Raw genomic sequence first — 19,786 nt, 5'->3', positions numbered from 1 at the left:
CCCCTTATCTCACTGAATAGCATCTGGAGGCATTAACTCTAAGCCTGTTCTCTGTTATTAATCATGAAGGGAAGGAAAGCAAGAACTCTAGCACGGGGGGACTACCCAATCTGCTCTTTCTACACAAGTCTCTTGACCATGTACATTTTGCCCAGCTTACACGACGGACCAGGAGGGTTTACCCTGTAAAATAAAGTGAATCAATTGCTGTAAGAGTAAATAAAAAAAAAAAAAGAATTGCAAAAACGTCAGCCGACAGGCAGCCCTCTCTTTCGCTTCACCTACGGAACCTCTCTGGTGTTCATCAGGGAAATTTTCTCAGATAATGTAGTAGCCTCTGGGAAAAGTGTCCAGCAACATAAGTAAGGTGCATACCGATCTGTATATGCAATGAGATAGAATAGTTAAGTCTTACCACAGGGACTTGAGTGTCAGATATTTTCCCAGGAATGACCGTGTTGTTCCGTACTAGACCCCGGGCGGAGCAGCGCCAGTGTTCTGCCATGTCAGCTTAGGTCTAGACTTCGTCATAACCAACAAAACAGGGTTATCAGCAGTAGATCAATAAGAACGGTGAGCGGAGAGTCAAGGTCCCCGGCCGACGCTGTTTGTTCCTTCCTCTTTCCATGGAGGGGGGTAAAACATTTTAACAGTTGAGCAGTAGTCATACCTCCGGGAGTAGGGGTGAAAGAGCTTTAGCTGTGTACGGATGTTCTCTCCGGGCTACACTTTGTTAGAAAGATCATGACTCCCGAGATCCCTCAGCCGAGGGTGATCGATTTGTCCTCCTGGATCGCTGTCGGCGGGGGGGTTGGTTGGGAGGATGAGCGGAAGATCCTGACAGACCTGTGTTACGAGGGAGGATGATCAACCAGTTTGGAACCTGAATCGGTTCCACTCCCAGAAAAACAAAACAGGCTGGTAGATCTGCAGGAGAACGCAAGGTAAAGGAGGTAGCAGATTTGCGGAATATAACCGCCAAGGGAAATCCCCAGCGGTATGTGCAGTTCTGTGTTCTGGCAAGGTCCAATATTGGTCTCAGCATGGCTCTTCTCTGCAACGTGGCTCTTGAGAGATCAGGTAGAATTTTAATTGCTGCGCCATCAAATTCTACTGTTCCGTGTTCCCAGGCTTTCCGCAGTATAAGTTCCTTTTGATTGTAGTGATGTACTCTACAAAGTACATCTCTTGGTCTGTCTGGGTCTTGTGATTTAGGCCCTAGCGTTCTGTGCACTCTATCCAGCTCTAGGGAAGCTGGGGAATCTCCCAGAACTTCCCGAAGGATGGCATTCACTGTCGCTGCCAGGTCTTCCGCTCCGGTAGCTTCTGGAAGGCCCCGCAGCCTGAGGTTGTTGCGTCGGCTGCGGTCCTCCAAATCTTCTAAGTGAAGCTGGAGGTCTATGGCCGTATTCGACTGGGAGACCTGTGAGCGTTCTAGGGTTTCAATCCGGTGTGTGAGGGATGTAATCGTAGCTTCTCCAGAGTCCACGCGGTTCGTGAGAGCATGCAGGTCCTCTCTCACTTCCTGGATGTCTCTGCTGTGTGCCTCTTCAATGCGGAGGATGAGGGCTTCTATGTCCGACTTGGTCGGGAGTGCCTGCAGGATCTCTCAGATGTCATCTGGCATTCCACTCGGCTGGAGAGACATGCTGGCCATGTTTGCAGAGCAAGCTCTCTGTGTTTCTCGGGGACAGTCTGTGGAGGCGGATGAGGTGAAAGAGCACGGAGAGTCCGGTATAGTAATTCCAGGTGAACGAGGTGCACGTGGCGCGGCTAATATGGCGCCTGGGGATACTCTCTGAGGTCTGCGGAAATATCTTTGAATTCCGTTTCGTGGTGTAGAGGAATAGTTGCCTCCTGCTGCCGATCTTGTTCGGTAATGTCTAGGGGTTATCATGCCTCTCTGTTGTTCAGATATTGCCGTCAGTTTAGCGGGGCAGATCGGGGTGGCCAGGAGCTCTCTTCAAACGCGTCCTCACTCGGCCATTGCTAAGCCACGCCCCCCTACGGTATATGTTTTTATAGATACCTCACAACATCCGCCCCTGAGGAAGTGTTTTATACACAGAAACGCGTCGGACTCTGAGGATGAAGCTATGTGCTTTATCATAATATATATCTGGATACATCATTTATTATTATTACTTTTTATTTAATTACTGCCATATGACATATGAATTGACTATACCATATATTATTGTCATGTGCTAATTATGTTATACATTTATGAATTTGACGGTACTTTGTTATGAATATGTATATATATGATGGCATTTATCCATTGATCTTTTTATATGAATTATACTATTCTTATGTAATTTATACCTCTTATTCTATTAAAAAATTGTATCTCATTCATCCACATGAGTCAACCACTTCATTCAAAGTCCCAAAATCCCCCCTTCTTTTTCCAGCTGGAGGCATGTAAACTGACCACGGCATGGTGTCATGGCTCAGCAGCCATAATAAACCGTGGGCAATTTACAGGGGGGGGGGGCAGAACGAGGCAGGATCAGCCAGGTATTTTAGGTGATAGAAGGGGCCATATTACACAGCACAAGCACTGTGCTCTTATTCATGCTTTAGGGGAACAGGATTTTTTTTTAGGGTAACAAACGCTTTGATAAAATTGTTTTTTGACTTTAGTTACAATTTAAGACTTATTAAAAGGTGATGCACAAAAAAAATGGGCAAATGGTTTTTAGTTCTATTTAATTCACTTGGCACAAATGCCAACTAATTGTAACTGCAGAATGTCAAAGTATGCATAAATCAATTTCCTAGTCTGACTTAACCTTTTTACAATTTACTGTACACAGCCAAACAAGACTAATACAGAAGATAACAGTATGGAGCCTGGAAAAGACAAATCCCAAAAACAGAACACTAAAAAGAAAGGTAGGTTACTTGATTATATTTTAATGATGCCGTAAGCTCAGTGATAAACAGTATTATACAGTGCATTACCCTATTGAGGTTAAAGAATCTGTAAGACTCTACCAGTGACACTGAATTTTCAAAGTTCTCTGGCGTATTGAATTTCATGTGTACATTTGAGCTTAAGAAACTGAGAACCTGAGCTCTGTAAGCTATTTTTTTCAGCAAAACACCTAAGGTCAGCCTGGTAAACATTGTAAAAAAACTGCGTAAAATTTACAAACTTATGTATAAAAATGCTAGAAATTTACCTATGAAATATTCATATGTAGTATTTCATATTTGTGCAAACAAAGCAATCCACGCTCCTATCTTCACATATAAACACATTAATACATAAATAAAATAATAGATAAAAAATGTCTATTAAAATTGTAGTAACAGTTCCATAAACAGTAATAGATTCACATTTGATTACTTAGTATGCACAGCGCCTAAAGTACCAAATAATATATATGTGTAAAAATCAACAGTAATCATATGATAGAAGTGATAGAAAACAGCAAAAAAAAGCAATTATGACGTCTGAGCAAATCACTTGATGAAACTCGTTGAGTGGGTGGAGACACTCTAACGTCATCATGTTACCCTGATTTTAATAAAAAGCAATTGAAAACTCACTCACAGAATGATAGCACTGTGCTCTGGTGGTGAGCGGGGCACAAGCAGAGATTAGTACATGGTGCAAGACAAAGACAAAATAATGCTTTGTAAAGGGGCAAGAATATTTCTCTCTCTCTCTCTCTCTCTCTCTCTCTCTCTGTGTGTCTGTGTTTCTTTTAATACAAGAAATAGCTTGCTAACCCTATAAGCTTCAGATTGGCAATGCTTATTATTGTTAAGTCAGTTATCTACCAGGACACCCAGATCCTTCTCAATCATTGATTCATTCAGTTTAACTCAATCTAGAATATATTATACACCCATGTTTTAGTACCCAATTGTATAACATTACATTTATAAGCACCGATCTTTAAAAACTCTCAGCAGTGACCGACCAGTTCCATGGTGGAAAAAAAAGTAATAGAGAACCATTCCAGAGGAGGCTAAAGGTAGGCCAGGGAGTCATTAGAAAGAGTTCAGAGAAAGAATTCTGGTAGTATACCAAGAGGTCAAGGCAAAGTGCTAAATTAACATTATGATTAAAGTTGGTAGAGTTTCAGTAAATAATTTCCACACTGCCTCCTTCCACAATGTTGTTTCAGCCCAAATATCAGTTCATCCAGGAAAAGGCTTACTGAAGGTGGTTCAGGCTAAATCTATTAATAAAGAATTTTTTGCCACTAAAGAGATAAGGAACAATAGTTTTCTAATTATCACACGGCAATTCCAGAATACCAAGCCTCGTCCATGCTGAGTAAAGGTATAGGTAAGGTAAGGTAAAAAAAATGTGGTCAGTGGCATATTGACCAACAGTTTTCCACAAGCACTTAATCTTAGGGCAGGCCCTAAAGGTCTTTTATAAGTCCACTGAGTCATGACCACATTTAAGATACAGAGAAGATAAACTCCAAAGTCCCATAAGAAAGGATCTATGCTGGAAAACATATGCTCTATGATAAACTCTTAGCATCATTTCCCTGTAGATTGCGGCAGTTATTGTGCTCCATGCCCTATTGAAAGAGATTGGAATATCCACTAATGATAATTAAGGAAAATGGGAAATGGTTTGGTCCATTTGTAGAGGCCCATGGATTGCTGGACATAGTCTAAAAATGATCTGTTACAAGTGTACCTTCAAGAGATGACATGCTTGGAAGGATTAGGCACTCTTTATAATCGGTCCAGAGAGTCTGCCCAGTAAGTGAGTAAAAGATTTTTGAGAATGCACAAGACATAAGAGCATGTTTGCAGAACTATAGAGTTTGGATTTTAAAAGGGAAAAGTCTTTGATGCCTCCTTGAATGTAAGTGGATTGTGGGAGGATTTCATCATAAAGAGCTGCTGAAGGAACTAGTCCTCAAAAAAGAGACTTTTAACCGCTTCAGATCCCGGAAGATTTTACCCTCCTCCTGACCAGAGCACTTTTTGCGATTCTGCACTGCGTCATTTTAACTAACAATTGCGCGGCCATGCGACGTTGCACCTAAACAAAAGTGAAGTCCTTTTTTTCCCACAAATAGAGCTTTCTTTTGGTGGTGTTTGATCACCTCTGCGGTTTTTATTTTTTGCGCTATAAACAAAAAAGTGCAACAATTTTGAAAAAAATGCATTATTTATTACTTTTTGCTATAATAAATATCCCCCAAAAATAGCTTAGGCTATTTATTCTTCTACATATTTTTGGTAAAAAAATTACAATAAGCGTATACTGATTGGTTTGCGCAAAAGTTATAGTGTCTACAAAATAGGGGATAGTTTTATGGCATTTTTATTATTAATTTTTTTTTATTAGTAATGACGGCAATCTGTGATTTTTATCAGGACTGCGACATTATGGCGGACACATCGGACATTTTTTATACTATTTTGGGACCATTGTCATTTATACAGCAATCAGAGCTATAAAAATGCATTGATTACTGTGTAAATGACAGTGGCAGTGAAGGGGTTAACAACTAGGGAGCGTTGAAGGGGTTAAGTGTGTCCTAGGGAGTGATTCTAACTGTGGGGGGATGGGCTACTAGTCACATGACAGCGATCACTGCTCTCGAAGACAGAGAGCAGTGATCTCTGTCATGACACAAGCCAGAATGGGAAAGTGCCTTTTTTACATATGCACTTCCCTGTTCTGAGGCTCAGTGACATGATTGCTGGGAGACTGGCGGACATCGAGTCCGCTGGTTCCGCTTTGATCAAAAAAAAAAAAAGTACCCCCATCCCCTTGTGCTCGCACGCAGAAGTGAACGCAGGTTGCACCTGCATATGTAAATGGCGTTCAAACCAGGGGAAGCAGATTATGACTCTCCATAGCCCGCGTCCAGCCTGCCAACTTTTAAACCCACGGGTCCAAAAAATAATAACCTGTCGATGACACAGTGCGCACGTATTCCCTACAATTTTCTCCATAAACTGGAGGAGCATCTTTATCATTTTGAGAGCCCATTTCCAATTAAACTTTAAACACTCTATAAGGATGCAGAGAAGCCACCGTACCAAATGACTTATTTTCTCACTATCCTTATGTGCGCCCGTGTTCTTTCAGACCCGCTGCTCTCTGGGATCGGCTGTCAAATCTCCTGTTACAGAGACTTCTGACAATCCGGTCAACCACAAGAGTGTAGTGTCAGAGCACAAGTTCACATATAAATATCATACATATATACAAATCTTAAAATGGCTTTAAGCATGCAGCATATAACACAAGCAATATGTACAGTTACAATGAGAACTATCCAGCCATCAGCCGCATACCAAACACGGCACCTGGTGCAGACTCCTACAAAGTTAACCTGACCTGATCCATTAACAGGTCTTAATGCAGAGCCCAACCAATTTTGTTTACCTGACCTGACCTGTTAACAGGTCAGCGACTTGACCCATTAACAAGTCTTAAACAAATAATTGATCGGTGCTAAAACAGCTATAAGAGATCTTGATCTGTACCATACAAATCTTGCTGATTTTAGCCAACCTACTTACCCTGTTTCCCTAAAAATAAGACCTAGCGTGATTGTCAGTGATGGCTGTAATATAAGCTCTACCCCCCAAATAAGCCCTAGTTAAAGTCCTTGTAGGGCTTATTTTCAGCGTAGGGCTTATTTTTGGGGAAATAGAGTAGGGCTTATTTGGGGGGTAGGGCTTATATTGCAGCCATCACCGACAATCACGCTAGGTCTTATTTTCGGGGAAACAGGGTATTCACTTTTATTGCAAACTGACCAGAGCTGAGGTGATATAATGCGCCAAAAATCAGGTACAATTCACTCACCTTAGATAAGCTTGCATTCCGCAACGCTGCCACCAGCCTGTAGGGGACTGAACCGGACACCTGGATAATTCCCACACAAGATCTCGGTAACATAGATTGACACCCACGAGTGAGTTTCAAAATATGCTCAATTTTATTATGGGCGAGTGCCCATTTTATACAATATCAAAGTAGGATGGATTACAATACATTCAAACCTTGATTACAGAAGGCTAGAATAACAATTCTAACAGTAAGTGTTTTTCTCCATATATTGTGCAATTTCATCATATTTTCTGTGAGAAAGGTACATATCAAAATGTCATGTCAAACTGTTTATACAAATGTTCCCAAAACAATAGGGCCATTCTAATCTGTCTAAACATATTTTGCAAGAAAACACATTCTAAGTCAAACTCAGATAATAGGAACATAATAGCCATAACATGGATTTTTTTTCAGAAAAGGCAGCAGAAACATCATTAACCCTTTATGGAGATTTTTAAGTATCATAGCTTGTCACCATTTCACAAGCGTGTGCAATTTTAAAGCGTGACATGTTAGGTATCTGTTTACTCGGCGTAACATCATCTTTCACATTATACAAAAAATTGGGGTTAACGTTAGTGTTTTTAATTTTTTTTTAAGTTCATAAAAGTGTTTTTTTTTCCTGATTAAAAAAAAATGCATTTAAAACCGCTGTGCAAATACTGTATGACATAAAACATTTCAACGACCACCATTTTATACCCTAGGGTCTCTGCTAAAAATATATATATATATATATATATATGTATATATAAAGTTTGGGGGTTCTAAGTCATTTTCTAGCAAAAAAAACACTGATTTTTACATGTACAGTAGGAAAAGAATGTCAGAATTGGCCCGGTTGGCAAGTGGTTAAGTTGAGAATGCACACTTGAAAAGATTTCAAAACCAGAGTTTAGTGTCACTTTAAGTTGCTGTCTTCCTGTTGTTGTCTACATGACAGTAAATGATTGTAAATCTCCTTCCCTGGAGAGCAGTAAAATCTCCAAAGAGCTGGGCATACTGTATTAGATATCAATGGGTAAAAAAAAAATTATATTCCAAACCAGAACTTTATTAGACCTCACTTACAGTCTTAGACAATCTCATCCCCCTGTTGTGAGCAGATGTATTCTTGACTGAATGGTGGAGTTATAATTCAAAATAAGAAAGAATTTTCATATAAATAAACAGAATACTGTCTAGGCAAAATGTAATGGAACACCCTAGATATGAAATTCCATGATGATGTTTGTCATAGTATACTGGCCAGAGAAATGTGAATAATCTTATCTTATAATAATTTTATCCTGATACGGAAAACATTTTATATAAAATAAGAAAAAAAATAAAGTAAAGAGGATCTAGTGTAGCACATGAACAAGTACTTCTGTCTGCATTTTAGTCATTTTAAACTGATGCTAATTGCTATTTAAGATTGTTTGTGAATATATACATATTTTTTATTTGGCATCAAGTATAGTGAGCCAAATCTATTATAGAAGAGCCCTGGGGCCATCATAATTTTTTTTTTTACAGAAATCTGAGTTTTAAAAAAAATTTGAAACTCAGAATTCTGCCTTTAATCTCAGAATTGTGTTTAATAAATTTTAGCATGGCCCAAATTGTAATCTCAGATATCTGACTTTGAAACTCAAAATTCTGACTTTCAGCCCTAGTTCACATTGATGCTACATTGAAATCGCGCCCACTTCACTTGAAGTAGCGAGATTTCAAAGTAGCAAGGTCAGCACGATTTCAGGTGCTACTTGATAGACATCTGTGTGGCTTCATGCACAGATGTCTATTGAAGTCGCACCTGAAATCAGCAAAAGTAGTGCAGGAACTACTTTTGAAAATCGGTGCAGAGCTGCAAAATCGGTGTCGCACCGATTGGAACATTATCATTGCCTCCAATAGCCTGTGACTTGTCATGCGATTTGATCTCTCAAATCGCATGACAAATCGATCCAATGTGAACCTAGGCTTAATCTCAAAATTCTGACTTTCAAACTCAAAATTCTGACTTTTAATCTCAGAATTCTGACTTTCAAACTCTGGAAAAGATATTTTTTTTCAAAGTCAGAATTCTGTAAAAAACTAAATTAATGATGGCCCCAGGGCTCTTCCATAAATCTATAAAGGCAGATCCAAAGAGAAAACTAACTAATGAGCTTTGTACAGTGAAGGTAAAAAATAGGCATCTTATCCCCTCGGCAACTGAGACATTTCACTCTGATTTAAACATGTCCTTTTGATAAATGAGAACCTTTGCTAAGGTTCAAACCAAACCATATACTGCTTATGCTTTCCTATCACTGCTGAGTTCAATTAGCTACTCAGCATTGAATGTCATATGTTGTATCCCAAATCAAGTATATGAAAATGGCCTATTTATATAAGACCGGAATTGACATTTAACCAATTATTATGGTAATTATGGATTATGACAGTTTGGCTATTTACAAATCTGCCTAGAGCTAGTACTTTACTGGATTCAGATAAATGTACCACCTCATCATCACTGGAAATAGATGTGTCAGGACTCAAATTGTAACTTATCATTAAGTATATCCCTTGTGCTATAATATAATTGTATAACTGGCTTTGGCTGGCACAGGATAACTTCATAAAAGCAAGTCATTCTTGATTTCTAGCATTGCATGCAAGTATTGGGTCACTTTTACATGGAAAAGTAAGTGTTCAGGCATTTGAAGGTACTCATTACTGCACAGGGAGATTTTCAAATTTATTGGAAAAAAAACTCACTACTGGCAGCACTCAACTCTTCGCATTGCTAAAGAGAAGACTTAGACCCTCTTTCCAGGAGCTTTAGGCTTTTGGCATTGGGTATATACATACATGCATTCAGGTACATTCCGATTGCATTTGAGATTAATTTGAGATTCTGAAATCATTCAGGGATCATTGGCAGGTGCATTTGCCTGCAATTGACCTCCTCATGAACTTTTTCATTCCCTTTGACTTGTATGTGGAGAGAAGAGGTTCTAAGGCCCCATTCACATTTAGTTTAGCGGGGACTCACATTCCCACTAGTAATTTTGCATGGGCAATTTTCATGCCATTCTGTGTGTCATGCATAAAGCAGCCCATTCACTTCAAGGGGCTGCCCTATGCGCATCTGTCACCCAAAAGAAGTTCCTGCTAATTTTTAGATGACAATCTTCACACGATTTTTTATTTGGCTCAACAATTGCAGCTTAAGGGCCACTTAAGGGCCTCTTCGACCGCCTTAGTGGGAAAACAAGGGCGAAGTCGAAGCCTCCAACAAATTTGCCTCCCTCCAACTCGCTGTCCAAAGACCCGGGGGAAGCGTCATAAGGCTGGGATGGGTCCGGATCCTCCTGGGTCTTATCAGCCAGGGAGCCAGATAGAGTGGTGGACTGGCTCCACGTGCGGGATGTACCCCACTCCTTGAGGGATTGCTGCACCACACGCTTAACTAGCGATTCCATTTGATGGCTTTCAGACTCTTTTTCCCCGACTGCCTTGGCATAACAAGGGTCACATAAGGACTTGCCTTCCGGGACTCGGGTCCCACATCCCCAGCAGGCTCTGCGATCAAAGCGGCTGTCATAGCGGTGGGTGTGGTGTCTGGAGAAGGAATGGGAGCATCTCTTCTGTTGATGGGTCCTACATGGAGAGTCACCTAGTTGGAGAGTGTGAGTGTTCTTACAAGGCAAAAAGGTGTGCAGCTGTCAGACATCCTTCCAAAAGTCTGCTAAAAGCCAGGCATCCAGTGGACATGAGCCAGCTAAGTCGTTTTGAGATTGGGCCCGCCCAGGCGGGTCGGGTGGGGGCACGTCTGCTTCTCTTCCGGCACGTCTGGGTTGCTTCAATCATGGACTACTGGTCCATCAAGATGGTCTCCACAGGCCACACATGATCCTTTACCAGTACTCCTCCCCCCAGATTTATTTACACCCTGCTACCGTGGTCAGAAGAAAAGAAGCAGGTGTTATTGTTCTACATGGATTAGCTGATAGTACAGGGAGCCGCGGTGCCTGTCCCGAAAGGCAAAGAGTTCCAGGGGGTATATTCCCCTCTCTTCCTTGTGCAGAAGAAAAATGGTTCATGGCGCCCCATGATTGCCCTAACTTACCTAAACAAGTTTATAAAATATGAAAGATTCAAAAGGGAGACTTTGTCTACCATACAACAAGCCATGCAGCCAGGCGATTGGCTAATCTCAATCGACTTAAAAGATGCCTATCTTCAGATGCCTCCAGTTCAGAGTCGGGCAAGAACATCTACAGTTCACCTGCCTCCCTTTCGGATTGACAACCTCACCCTGAGTTTTTTTGATAGTTCTTCTGGCCGTTGTGGCCCTCATCAGAACAAAAGGAATATGCTTGTACCACTATCTCGACGACCTCCTGTTACTGTCCCAAGACAAGGGGCAGCTGTTGGTCCACAGAGAGCAGGTTATCTTCATACTGTTCGAATTTCGGGTGGCTCCTAAACTTGGAAAAAAGCCATCTGGAACCAGTCCAGCGCCTGATATACTTAGGGGCTCAGTTCGACACGGTGGAATGCACCATCTCTCTCCCAGTGGAGAGGATCCCAGTCATTTAAGCGAGAATCTCAGGCTCTGAGCTCCTCACGCCTAAAGGCCTTGCAGTGCCTAAGAATTATCGGCATGATGGTCTCTACGACCCCCATGGTCAAATGGTCTTTGTGGAGGTTACGCCCTTTTCAGACAGGGTTTCTTCAACAATGGAATTCAGGGGACGACAATCAGTCCATTCACATAACTTCAGTGAAGAGGAACAGCCTCTTCTGGTGGCTCCAGCGCAGAAATCTGCTCACCTGCCACTCCATTGCCCCGTCTCATGAGTCACGGTGACGACCGATGCCAGCATTGTCAGTTGGAGAGCCCTTTGCAGGTCAGAACTTGCACAAGGCAAGTGGGATGCCCGTCTTCACAACCCAGGCTCAAACATCCTGGAACTACGGGCAGCCTGGTGTGCCCTTCAACCTTTCACTCATCTCCTGAAAGGGGAACCAGTTTTATTGAGAATAGACAACACCACAGCGGTCTCCTATGTGAAGAGGCAAGGGAGCTCTCGGAGCTCCTCCCTGCTCCAAGAAGTCGAGCCCATCATGTCTTGGGCTCAGAAAAACCTGGCCAATATTTTAGGAGTCTTCGCCCACGGAGTCCAGAATGTCCAAGTGGACTTCAGGTCTTGCAAACAGTTAGACAACGAGTGGTCTCTTCAGGTGCAGACGTTCAAATGGATCCTGTCCTTGGGAGTCAATCCCAAAGTAGACCTATTTGCATCCTTTTGCAATTTCAAGATCAAAAAGTATTATACTCGGGGCCGTTGGAGTAGATGCTCTGACAGATCAGTGGAGCTTCAACAGGGCATATGCCTTTCCCCCACTCCCGATCATCTTCAGATTTTTACGGAGACTCCAGGCGGAAGCAGTCAAGGTGGTGGTGGTAGCACCTTACTCGCCGAACAGGCCATGGTTTCCCCTCCTGACCCAGCTCAGCTTCCGGGATCCAGCGCCTCTTCCTCTCAGGCTGGACCTTCTTTCTCAGGGGACAGTAGTACACCCTCGTCCGGCGTTACTAAGACTGATGGCCTGGTTCTTGAGAGGGAGAGGCTGGAATCTCTCAGATGCGCTTCAAAAGTGATTTCCATCCTTATGAGCTTGAGAAAGGCGAGCACGAATAAAGTCTATGGGAGAATATGAGCCAAGTTTGTCGAATTCTCATCCTCTATGGGTAGATCATTCAGAGATCCAGAAATCCAGGATATCCTCAGCCTCCCTCAATCCGGCCTAGATCTGTCTCTATCCATCAGCTCTCTTAGGGTCCAAGCCTCATCCTTGTTGGCCTTTTCCAGAACATTATCGGTAAGACTCAGGCCCCAAAGAAGGCCAAGATTCCCCAAATGGGATCTTCCCCTTGTTCTCGTCTCACTGTCTGGACTCAGTACTGTGGGATCTGCCCCGCTTCCTATCAAAGACCCTTCTGCAAGAGTCGCTTTCCTAGCAACCATCACTTCGGCCAAAAGGGTTCCTGAGATCGGGTCCTTGGGTCATAAAGAACCATTCCTGACTTTCTTCCCGGACCGGGTGATCCTCATCCCTTTGCTCAGCTCAAACCTGAAAGTCACTTCAGTGTTCCATGAGAACCAAGAAATTGTCCTACCTACATTCAGGACCCCGGGGTCCACCAAAGTTCATCCTCTAGATGAAGGCGAAATACTGAAGGAATACCTGTCCATCCTGTAGGCGAAATACTGAAGGAATACCTGCAAGTTACTTCCTCCAACTACCTGTTTATCTTACAAGAAAAAGAACCGCTGCTCCAGGTATTTAAAGATAAGGTTGATTGGAGTATCTTGCAGAGTGCCAGCCCCGGCCCGCCTCCCTGGGAAACTTGGAAAGAAAAAAGGAATAGCCGCACATCCAGAACTTCCGTGTGGTCACGTAGACGTGTTTCACACATACATCTTGTGCTTAATCATTACCAAATGGCAGTTACTTTGGCAGTAACAGAGGGAGGCGAGCTTCGACCAGAACGATTGCGGCCCGGATTGTCCAGTCCATCCAGCAGGCTTATAGGGCTAAGGGCTTGGCTCCTCCAGAGGCGGTGACGGCCATTCCACCAGGGTTATGGCGGCTTCCAGGGCAGCAGCCCAGCATGTGGCTCAGACATCATCTGCACAGCGGCCTCATGGGCCTCCATTAATACCTTTATGTCACATTACTGCAAAGAGCCTGCTTCTCTATCTTCTGTGAACTTTTGTTTTAAGAATCCTGTCAGTTGACGGGCCAAATTAAATTTCTTTTGATCAGCTTGTGGTCTGGCTAGTTATTTCCCACACATAGACTGCCATGAAGTTTGTCAGGAAAACTGAAAATTTATTATCAAATACCTACCGTAATTTTCCTTTCCTGATAGACTCCATGGTAGACGAAGTTCCTATCCATCGGTCAAGAATTGGCTAGTTACGGAACGCAGTCTCTAGCGGTGAGCTCAAATTTATGGGAGTGGGGTTCTTTAGCATTGGAGAGGAGGCGGGGTTAACCCACATGTAGACTGCCATGGAATCCATCTGGAAAGGAAAATGACGGAAAGTATTTGATCATAAATTTAAAAAATTTTTAACAGAGGCTTTTGTTACGCTCAGCTGGGCTAACTATGGCACGAAAAAAAGAAAATATTTACCTACTCTACCTTGCCAATTAATCCACATGGGGAACTATCTACAACATATTTAAAGGATAAGTTCACCTTTTCAGAAAAAATAATTGATGCCCAAGTTTTTTGCAGGTAAAAAAATGTGCATTTATTATTTTTTGTTGCAGGAGCCTGTAAAGCATTGGACCAGCAATCAGCAGATCACCATGATACCATGCAGGTTTCCTGCAGATCTGTCAGTGTATTGGCTTGCTAGTACCTCAATAAATACTGACAGGAAGAATGAATGAACTACCACAGGGCTCACAGCACCGTGGTAGTTCACTGAAAACTAGAAGCCGACAGCTGAAAGGCTGCCAGACCTTCTAGTTTGCCAATCACAGAGCGCTGTGAATGAGTGATGCGGCCAGGTGGTCAGAGCCCCACACAGCCACATTTTTTTAAAATTTTGACAGCAGGCGGGTGGAGAAAACCCCCGTAGCTGGGGAGGTGCGGGGGGCAGGTGCATTTATAACATGTTACACCTCGAGTATGGGTGTAACGTTATAAATTAAAGGATGTCTTCACATTGCATGAAGACTAAGAAATTCCAGTCTCAAATGCTTAGTTGAGTACCAACCAGGTCAACAGGCTCTCCCTCAGGTGCCATCCAATCCCAGGATGGCTGATCACTTAGATGTTTAAAGCAGCATTCACAAACAGTATAGGGCCAGTTCACACCAGATGCAGTTCTTTTTTTTTCTGTACTAAAAATGCATGCACAGTGTTTTCCATGTATTTCAATTGCTCTAGTTCACACCAATGCAGTCAGTTCCAGGTCAGTTTCTGCACCGGTTCCCACCTTAATTTTCTGAGATTTGCTAAAGAGAATCTGCATCTGGTTTCATTCTATGCACAGATACCAATCCCAGAAGGTCATGCACTGGAAGTTTACAGAATTACTAGTCAGACCCAGTGGTGGCTGATGCTCCATTTTTTTTTGGGGGGGGGGGGGGGCAAACAAACCCCCCCACCGCTGGGTCCGCACTTACCACATCCACGGTCACATTTTCCCCTCCTTCTCAGCCACCGTGAAGTCCATGCACAGCAGATGGATGAAGCAGTAGGAGAGCAACCAGATAGACAGAGCCAGGCTGTGGCATGCTTCAACGACAGACTTTGCCATCATTCTTCTCTCAGCTCAGGCTGCATGGCAACTCTGCCTCTGCATATGTCACCACCGGAGACTGCACACTTATTGGCTGCCGCCAGCTCCCCCCACCTCCTCCTCCTCCGCTCCTCTACTCCTCCGCTCTGCTGCTTAACCTCTCCAACCACCGTCAGACAAGTGGGTGGGCTCAGGGCTCAGTGCTCCCCAAGCCCATCCTTTTTGAAGCCAATTAGAGTCTCAGGCTCTAATCATGTGCTTCTATTCTATTCTAGTAGTTAATGTATTATATATGTTTAATTTAAGACCACATCTCCAGTTTTCTAGTAAATAATAAAGTATAATGGAAGGCAAACTTTTTTTTATTAGCTTTGCATAAAGTGAAGTGGGAGTAGATCACTAGTCAGTTTTGTTTTGTTTTTTGCTGTCTGTGCCACCATTAGGGAGATTCATCCTCTCTATTTGTCCTGATTACCATTATCATTGAAAGTGAAGGTAAAGAAAATCAAAAATTTTGGGTTGTCCCAAGAAAAGTAATTGAGGGCAAATCTTCCAATGCGGACACTAGTTCTGGTGACCTGGGGGTCCCCAAGGGATTCCTGTAATTTGCAGGGATTTCCTCTCACTTCCTGTTTGGCTATGGAAAAATCTCCAAAATGGGACACAGATGGCGAAGAAGAATCTGACAGGGGTTATAATCCCCACTTAATCCAAAATGAAAAAAAAAAGTTCTATATCAAGGAAATGGAACATTTAAATTTGTAGATGTCCCTAGTTTTGCCACTATGTTCCATCAACCTATTTTGGCTTTCTCCAAATAATGTTTATAGCATGCTGGGTCTGGTTATCCAGGGTATGAGAAGACTGTGAATCGAATGCTTTAAGTTAATTCTTTTATTAAGGGTCTCACCAGTAAAATAACTTACCAGTATACAAAAAATGGAACTCTCTGCAGGTTCCGGCATCACAACAACAAAACAACTGAAGACTCTAATATTGCCTGAAATTTTAAGTAATGGCACATTATAATGTAGAACACCCTTGTGAACTGCAGCGAAAAAATCCCCCATTAACTGTTGGGAGTTATAGTTCTTATATATTATGTCTAGGTTATACAGTATATTAGGTCAATTTTACATACTTTGCTTCAATAGAATAATGGATAGCTAAATAAGTCTTTATCGATTTAAGAAACATTTGTTTACATCTCTTAACACTTGACTGTAACCATGGTGGGGGTCCCTTCCTCGTTGTTTTTAGCACAACATTACTTTCCTGCGCTTCCTGCTGTTCTTTTCATCTTTCTGTCTTCATATTTCTCACAGCTTGTTTTTTATTCTTTCTTGTCATTATTGAAAGTTCATAAAGCAATGATGCAAAGACAGAAAATGATAAACACTTTTTAATTGGTTCCCATGACAATATGGGACATCATAAAATATTAAAGATATTTAATAAAATATTTAAGGGCTTGCTTTTTTGAATTGTAAAGATCATAGTGTCATTATGACTACTTACTGAGTTACAAATGCATTTTTGAATGAAAAAGCAGGCTGCCGGGGATAAAACATGACAATGATTTCAAAAGTGTTGTTAAAACTGGAAAAGAGTTTACCGCGATGCAGATTTTACCATGAACTGCAAAACGGCAATCAAAATACAAGCATTGCCACTGTGTAGCTGCAATACCAAACACACAGAGGTTCATTTACTATAGCGTGAATTAGCACTAATTAGCACTAATCGCACTAATTCGTGCTAAAATGGTATTCACTATAGCTCTGGTAAAAAAAATACTCCCAAAATGTAATTTACTATAGTTCCCTGAAACAAAATTTTGCCCAAACCCTTATGCCCCGTACACACGGTCGGATTTTCTGACGGAAAATGTGTGATAGGACCTTGTTGTCGGAAATTTCGACCGTGTGTAGGCTCCATCACACATTTTCCATCGGATTTTCCGACACACAAAGTTTGAGAGCAGGATATAAAATTTTCCGACAACAAAATCCGTTGTCGGAAATTCCGATCGTGTGTACACAAATCCGACGGACAAAGTGCCACGCATGCTCAGAATAAATAAAGAGATGAAAGCTATTGGCCACTGCCCCATTTATAGTCCTGACGTACGTGTTTTACGTCACCGCGTTTAGAACGATCGGATTTTCCGACAACTTTGTGTGACCGTGTGTATGCAAGACAAGTTTGAGCCAACATCCGTCGGAAAAAATCCTAGATGTTGTCGGAATGTCCGAACAAAGTCCCACCATGTGTACGGGGCATTACTCTGCTAAAACCTGGAGTAGTGCACATGGAAATAATGTTTAGAGCATGATATAATTGCCTAAATGGTACTGAAATATGCGGTATATTAAATATTTTTAATCTGCTTTTAAACTGTGTGAAAAAGTGATTTCTACACTGAAATATCTTTAAAAGTCTGAGAAGAGATAAATTCCCTGTTTTTGTAGAAATAGGTGCCAACACAACTGAGCATGCTCAGACCTGCAATTAGCTCTCATTTTAGCTCCAATGTCTTTTTTACAGGGCGCTATAGTAAATAAGAAAATGAGTGCTGTGTTAAAGAGCATTTTTTGGGAGAGCGATTATAGTCAAATGCAAGTTTTAGCCATTTATTCTAATGGTGCAATTGTAACTTCCCCAAAAAAATCCTTTTAATGTTGAGATGAAATGTATCTTTCTCTTAAATAAATTTTCCTTTGCAACATTGTTGCTTCTACTTCATTTTGTTTCTAAAGTAGAGTTCCACCCACTTTTACAACTCTTCAGCATCCCTCACTAAACTGTGCACTGTAAACGAATTGGATATTTTTAATTTTTTTTTCTCAGCACCTACTGTATATCTGCTGTATTCATTTTTCACTTCCTCCTCCCTGGCCGTGGCCCATTACATAATTTCCTGTTTGCAATGCCTTCTGGGAAGGGGCGGCAACTTCCTCTGACACTGCTGTTGCTATGGAAACCTGACCTGAAACCTATTACACTGCTTGTGCTGCACTGAGCGTGTGCGAGATCTGCAAGGATGAGATCCAGGAAGAAATACAGTCTGGCTTCAGATGCCCACACTTAAGATGGCTATGGCCTGCTGTAAGTTTATAAAATAACAAACTACTGCTATAAACTAACAAAACAGACCTTAGTTTACAGACTAACTTTACTAGAATACATTAAGCTTGTGTTTTATAGGTTTATTTTTATTTAAAAAGTATAATTTCGGCTGGAACACCACTTTAAGAATGCTAGAATGTGGAATGTTTTGATGTTTTGGTAAAATATTTTTTTCTCTGTCACTTTCACTTGTTACTCTCCATCTCACAACAATCTTTACCCAAACTGACACAGGTGTCTTTACAAACCACAAACAATACTATTGCTGATGCAAAGTTAAAATGAGTCACAATTTTTTGTGCTTTTTATTATTTCCAAATAATCATAATTTAAGCCCAAAAAATGTGATATGTGTACCAACATCAGAAATCAAAATGTAATTCCCCAAAATTTGAGGGTAATATCATTATTCTACACTCACCCACAAAGAACCACCAAATATCACAGAATAAATCAAGAAGAATAACTCTTGAGTAATGTAATTCCATCACCTGTATGTCCAAAGAAATGCAGTATTTATGTGTAGGAGGTTTTGACATGTGGCAGCTCTGTGGCTTAGAGGTTAGAACTTCTGCTTAGCATCCCTGAGCATCTGGGTTCAAATCCCAAACATGCTGCTTTATGTAGAGAAGTTGTCTCATCTCTCAGGTCCTAAAACTATGTTTGTAGTCAGAGTCTTCATTTGGAGATGCAGTACCCTAACTACCAAAGTCTGAGGTGTGCCTTGGCCTAGCTGGTCAGTATGCATGAAAAAGAGGGCAAAAAGTCACCAAAGTAGGTGTGATAAAAGTTAGATGAAAGGTAGGTAACAAACCATCTAATAGGGTAGTGCATGCCCGGATGGCTTCAGTATACGGATCCAGTATGTATCAGCTATAACAGGATAAACACCAACGTCCCATGAATTGATGATACGAAGGGACCTCCCCGCTTGGAACCTGCAACTGCCCAGAACCCGAATAAATATCCTGTAAATGATTTGGATTAAGCTCAATTTCTGAGAAAACCCAGACATGGGAATGAACTGCTTGTAGTGAGAGGATACATGGGGGGGAAAGGGAGCAAGGGCTGACCCGAGGATCCCTTGCAAAATAATAGCAGAGAAGATTGAATGCTTCGAACGGACACCAGTTAAGTAGCTCTGTGAAATTCCCACGAACCCCTGGCCTGTCTATGCTTGGTATGGGGAAGTTTGAGAGGGTGAGCTGCAAAAATGGATGACCTGACAGGTGTGTGAAGTGTTGGATATCTGATGTATGTGTTGGCGGATAAAGTCAATACGCTATGGCAATATGTACTGTTAAATACGGAGAATCCAGACACCCAGAAACTGGTCCTACATTATATAAATCGGGTTGTGCTTCTGCTTGTGACCTGACAACCGAGTCCTGAACAGGGGAAGGAGGGCCAGACCCCATCCTGGTGAATAATTTTCATGGCATGATTCAGCATACCCAAAGTGACTGTAAGCCCCCCTTTTTGGAACAGGCTAGGGATCGGACAAAAGATGACTGGTCTG

General features: G+C 41.9%; 1 protein-coding gene across 1 annotated transcript in view; it reads left to right on the top strand.

The window, feature by feature from the left end:
- Positions 1 to 19,786, top strand: part of CNGB3 (cyclic nucleotide gated channel subunit beta 3) — a 427,114-nt gene that overhangs the window by 39,709 nt on the left and 367,619 nt on the right. The window contains exon 2 of the mRNA XM_073631915.1: positions 2,820 to 2,898. Within this exon, the coding sequence (XP_073488016.1) occupies positions 2,820 to 2,898 (79 nt within the window). The remainder of the gene's footprint in view (positions 1 to 2,819; positions 2,899 to 19,786) is intronic.

This window comes from Aquarana catesbeiana, linkage group LG05, assembly GCF_042186555.1.
Source record: "Aquarana catesbeiana isolate 2022-GZ linkage group LG05, ASM4218655v1, whole genome shotgun sequence".
Classification (NCBI taxonomy): Eukaryota; Metazoa; Chordata; class Amphibia; order Anura; family Ranidae; genus Aquarana; species Aquarana catesbeiana.
This window is presented reverse-complemented; position numbering and strand designations above follow the sequence as displayed.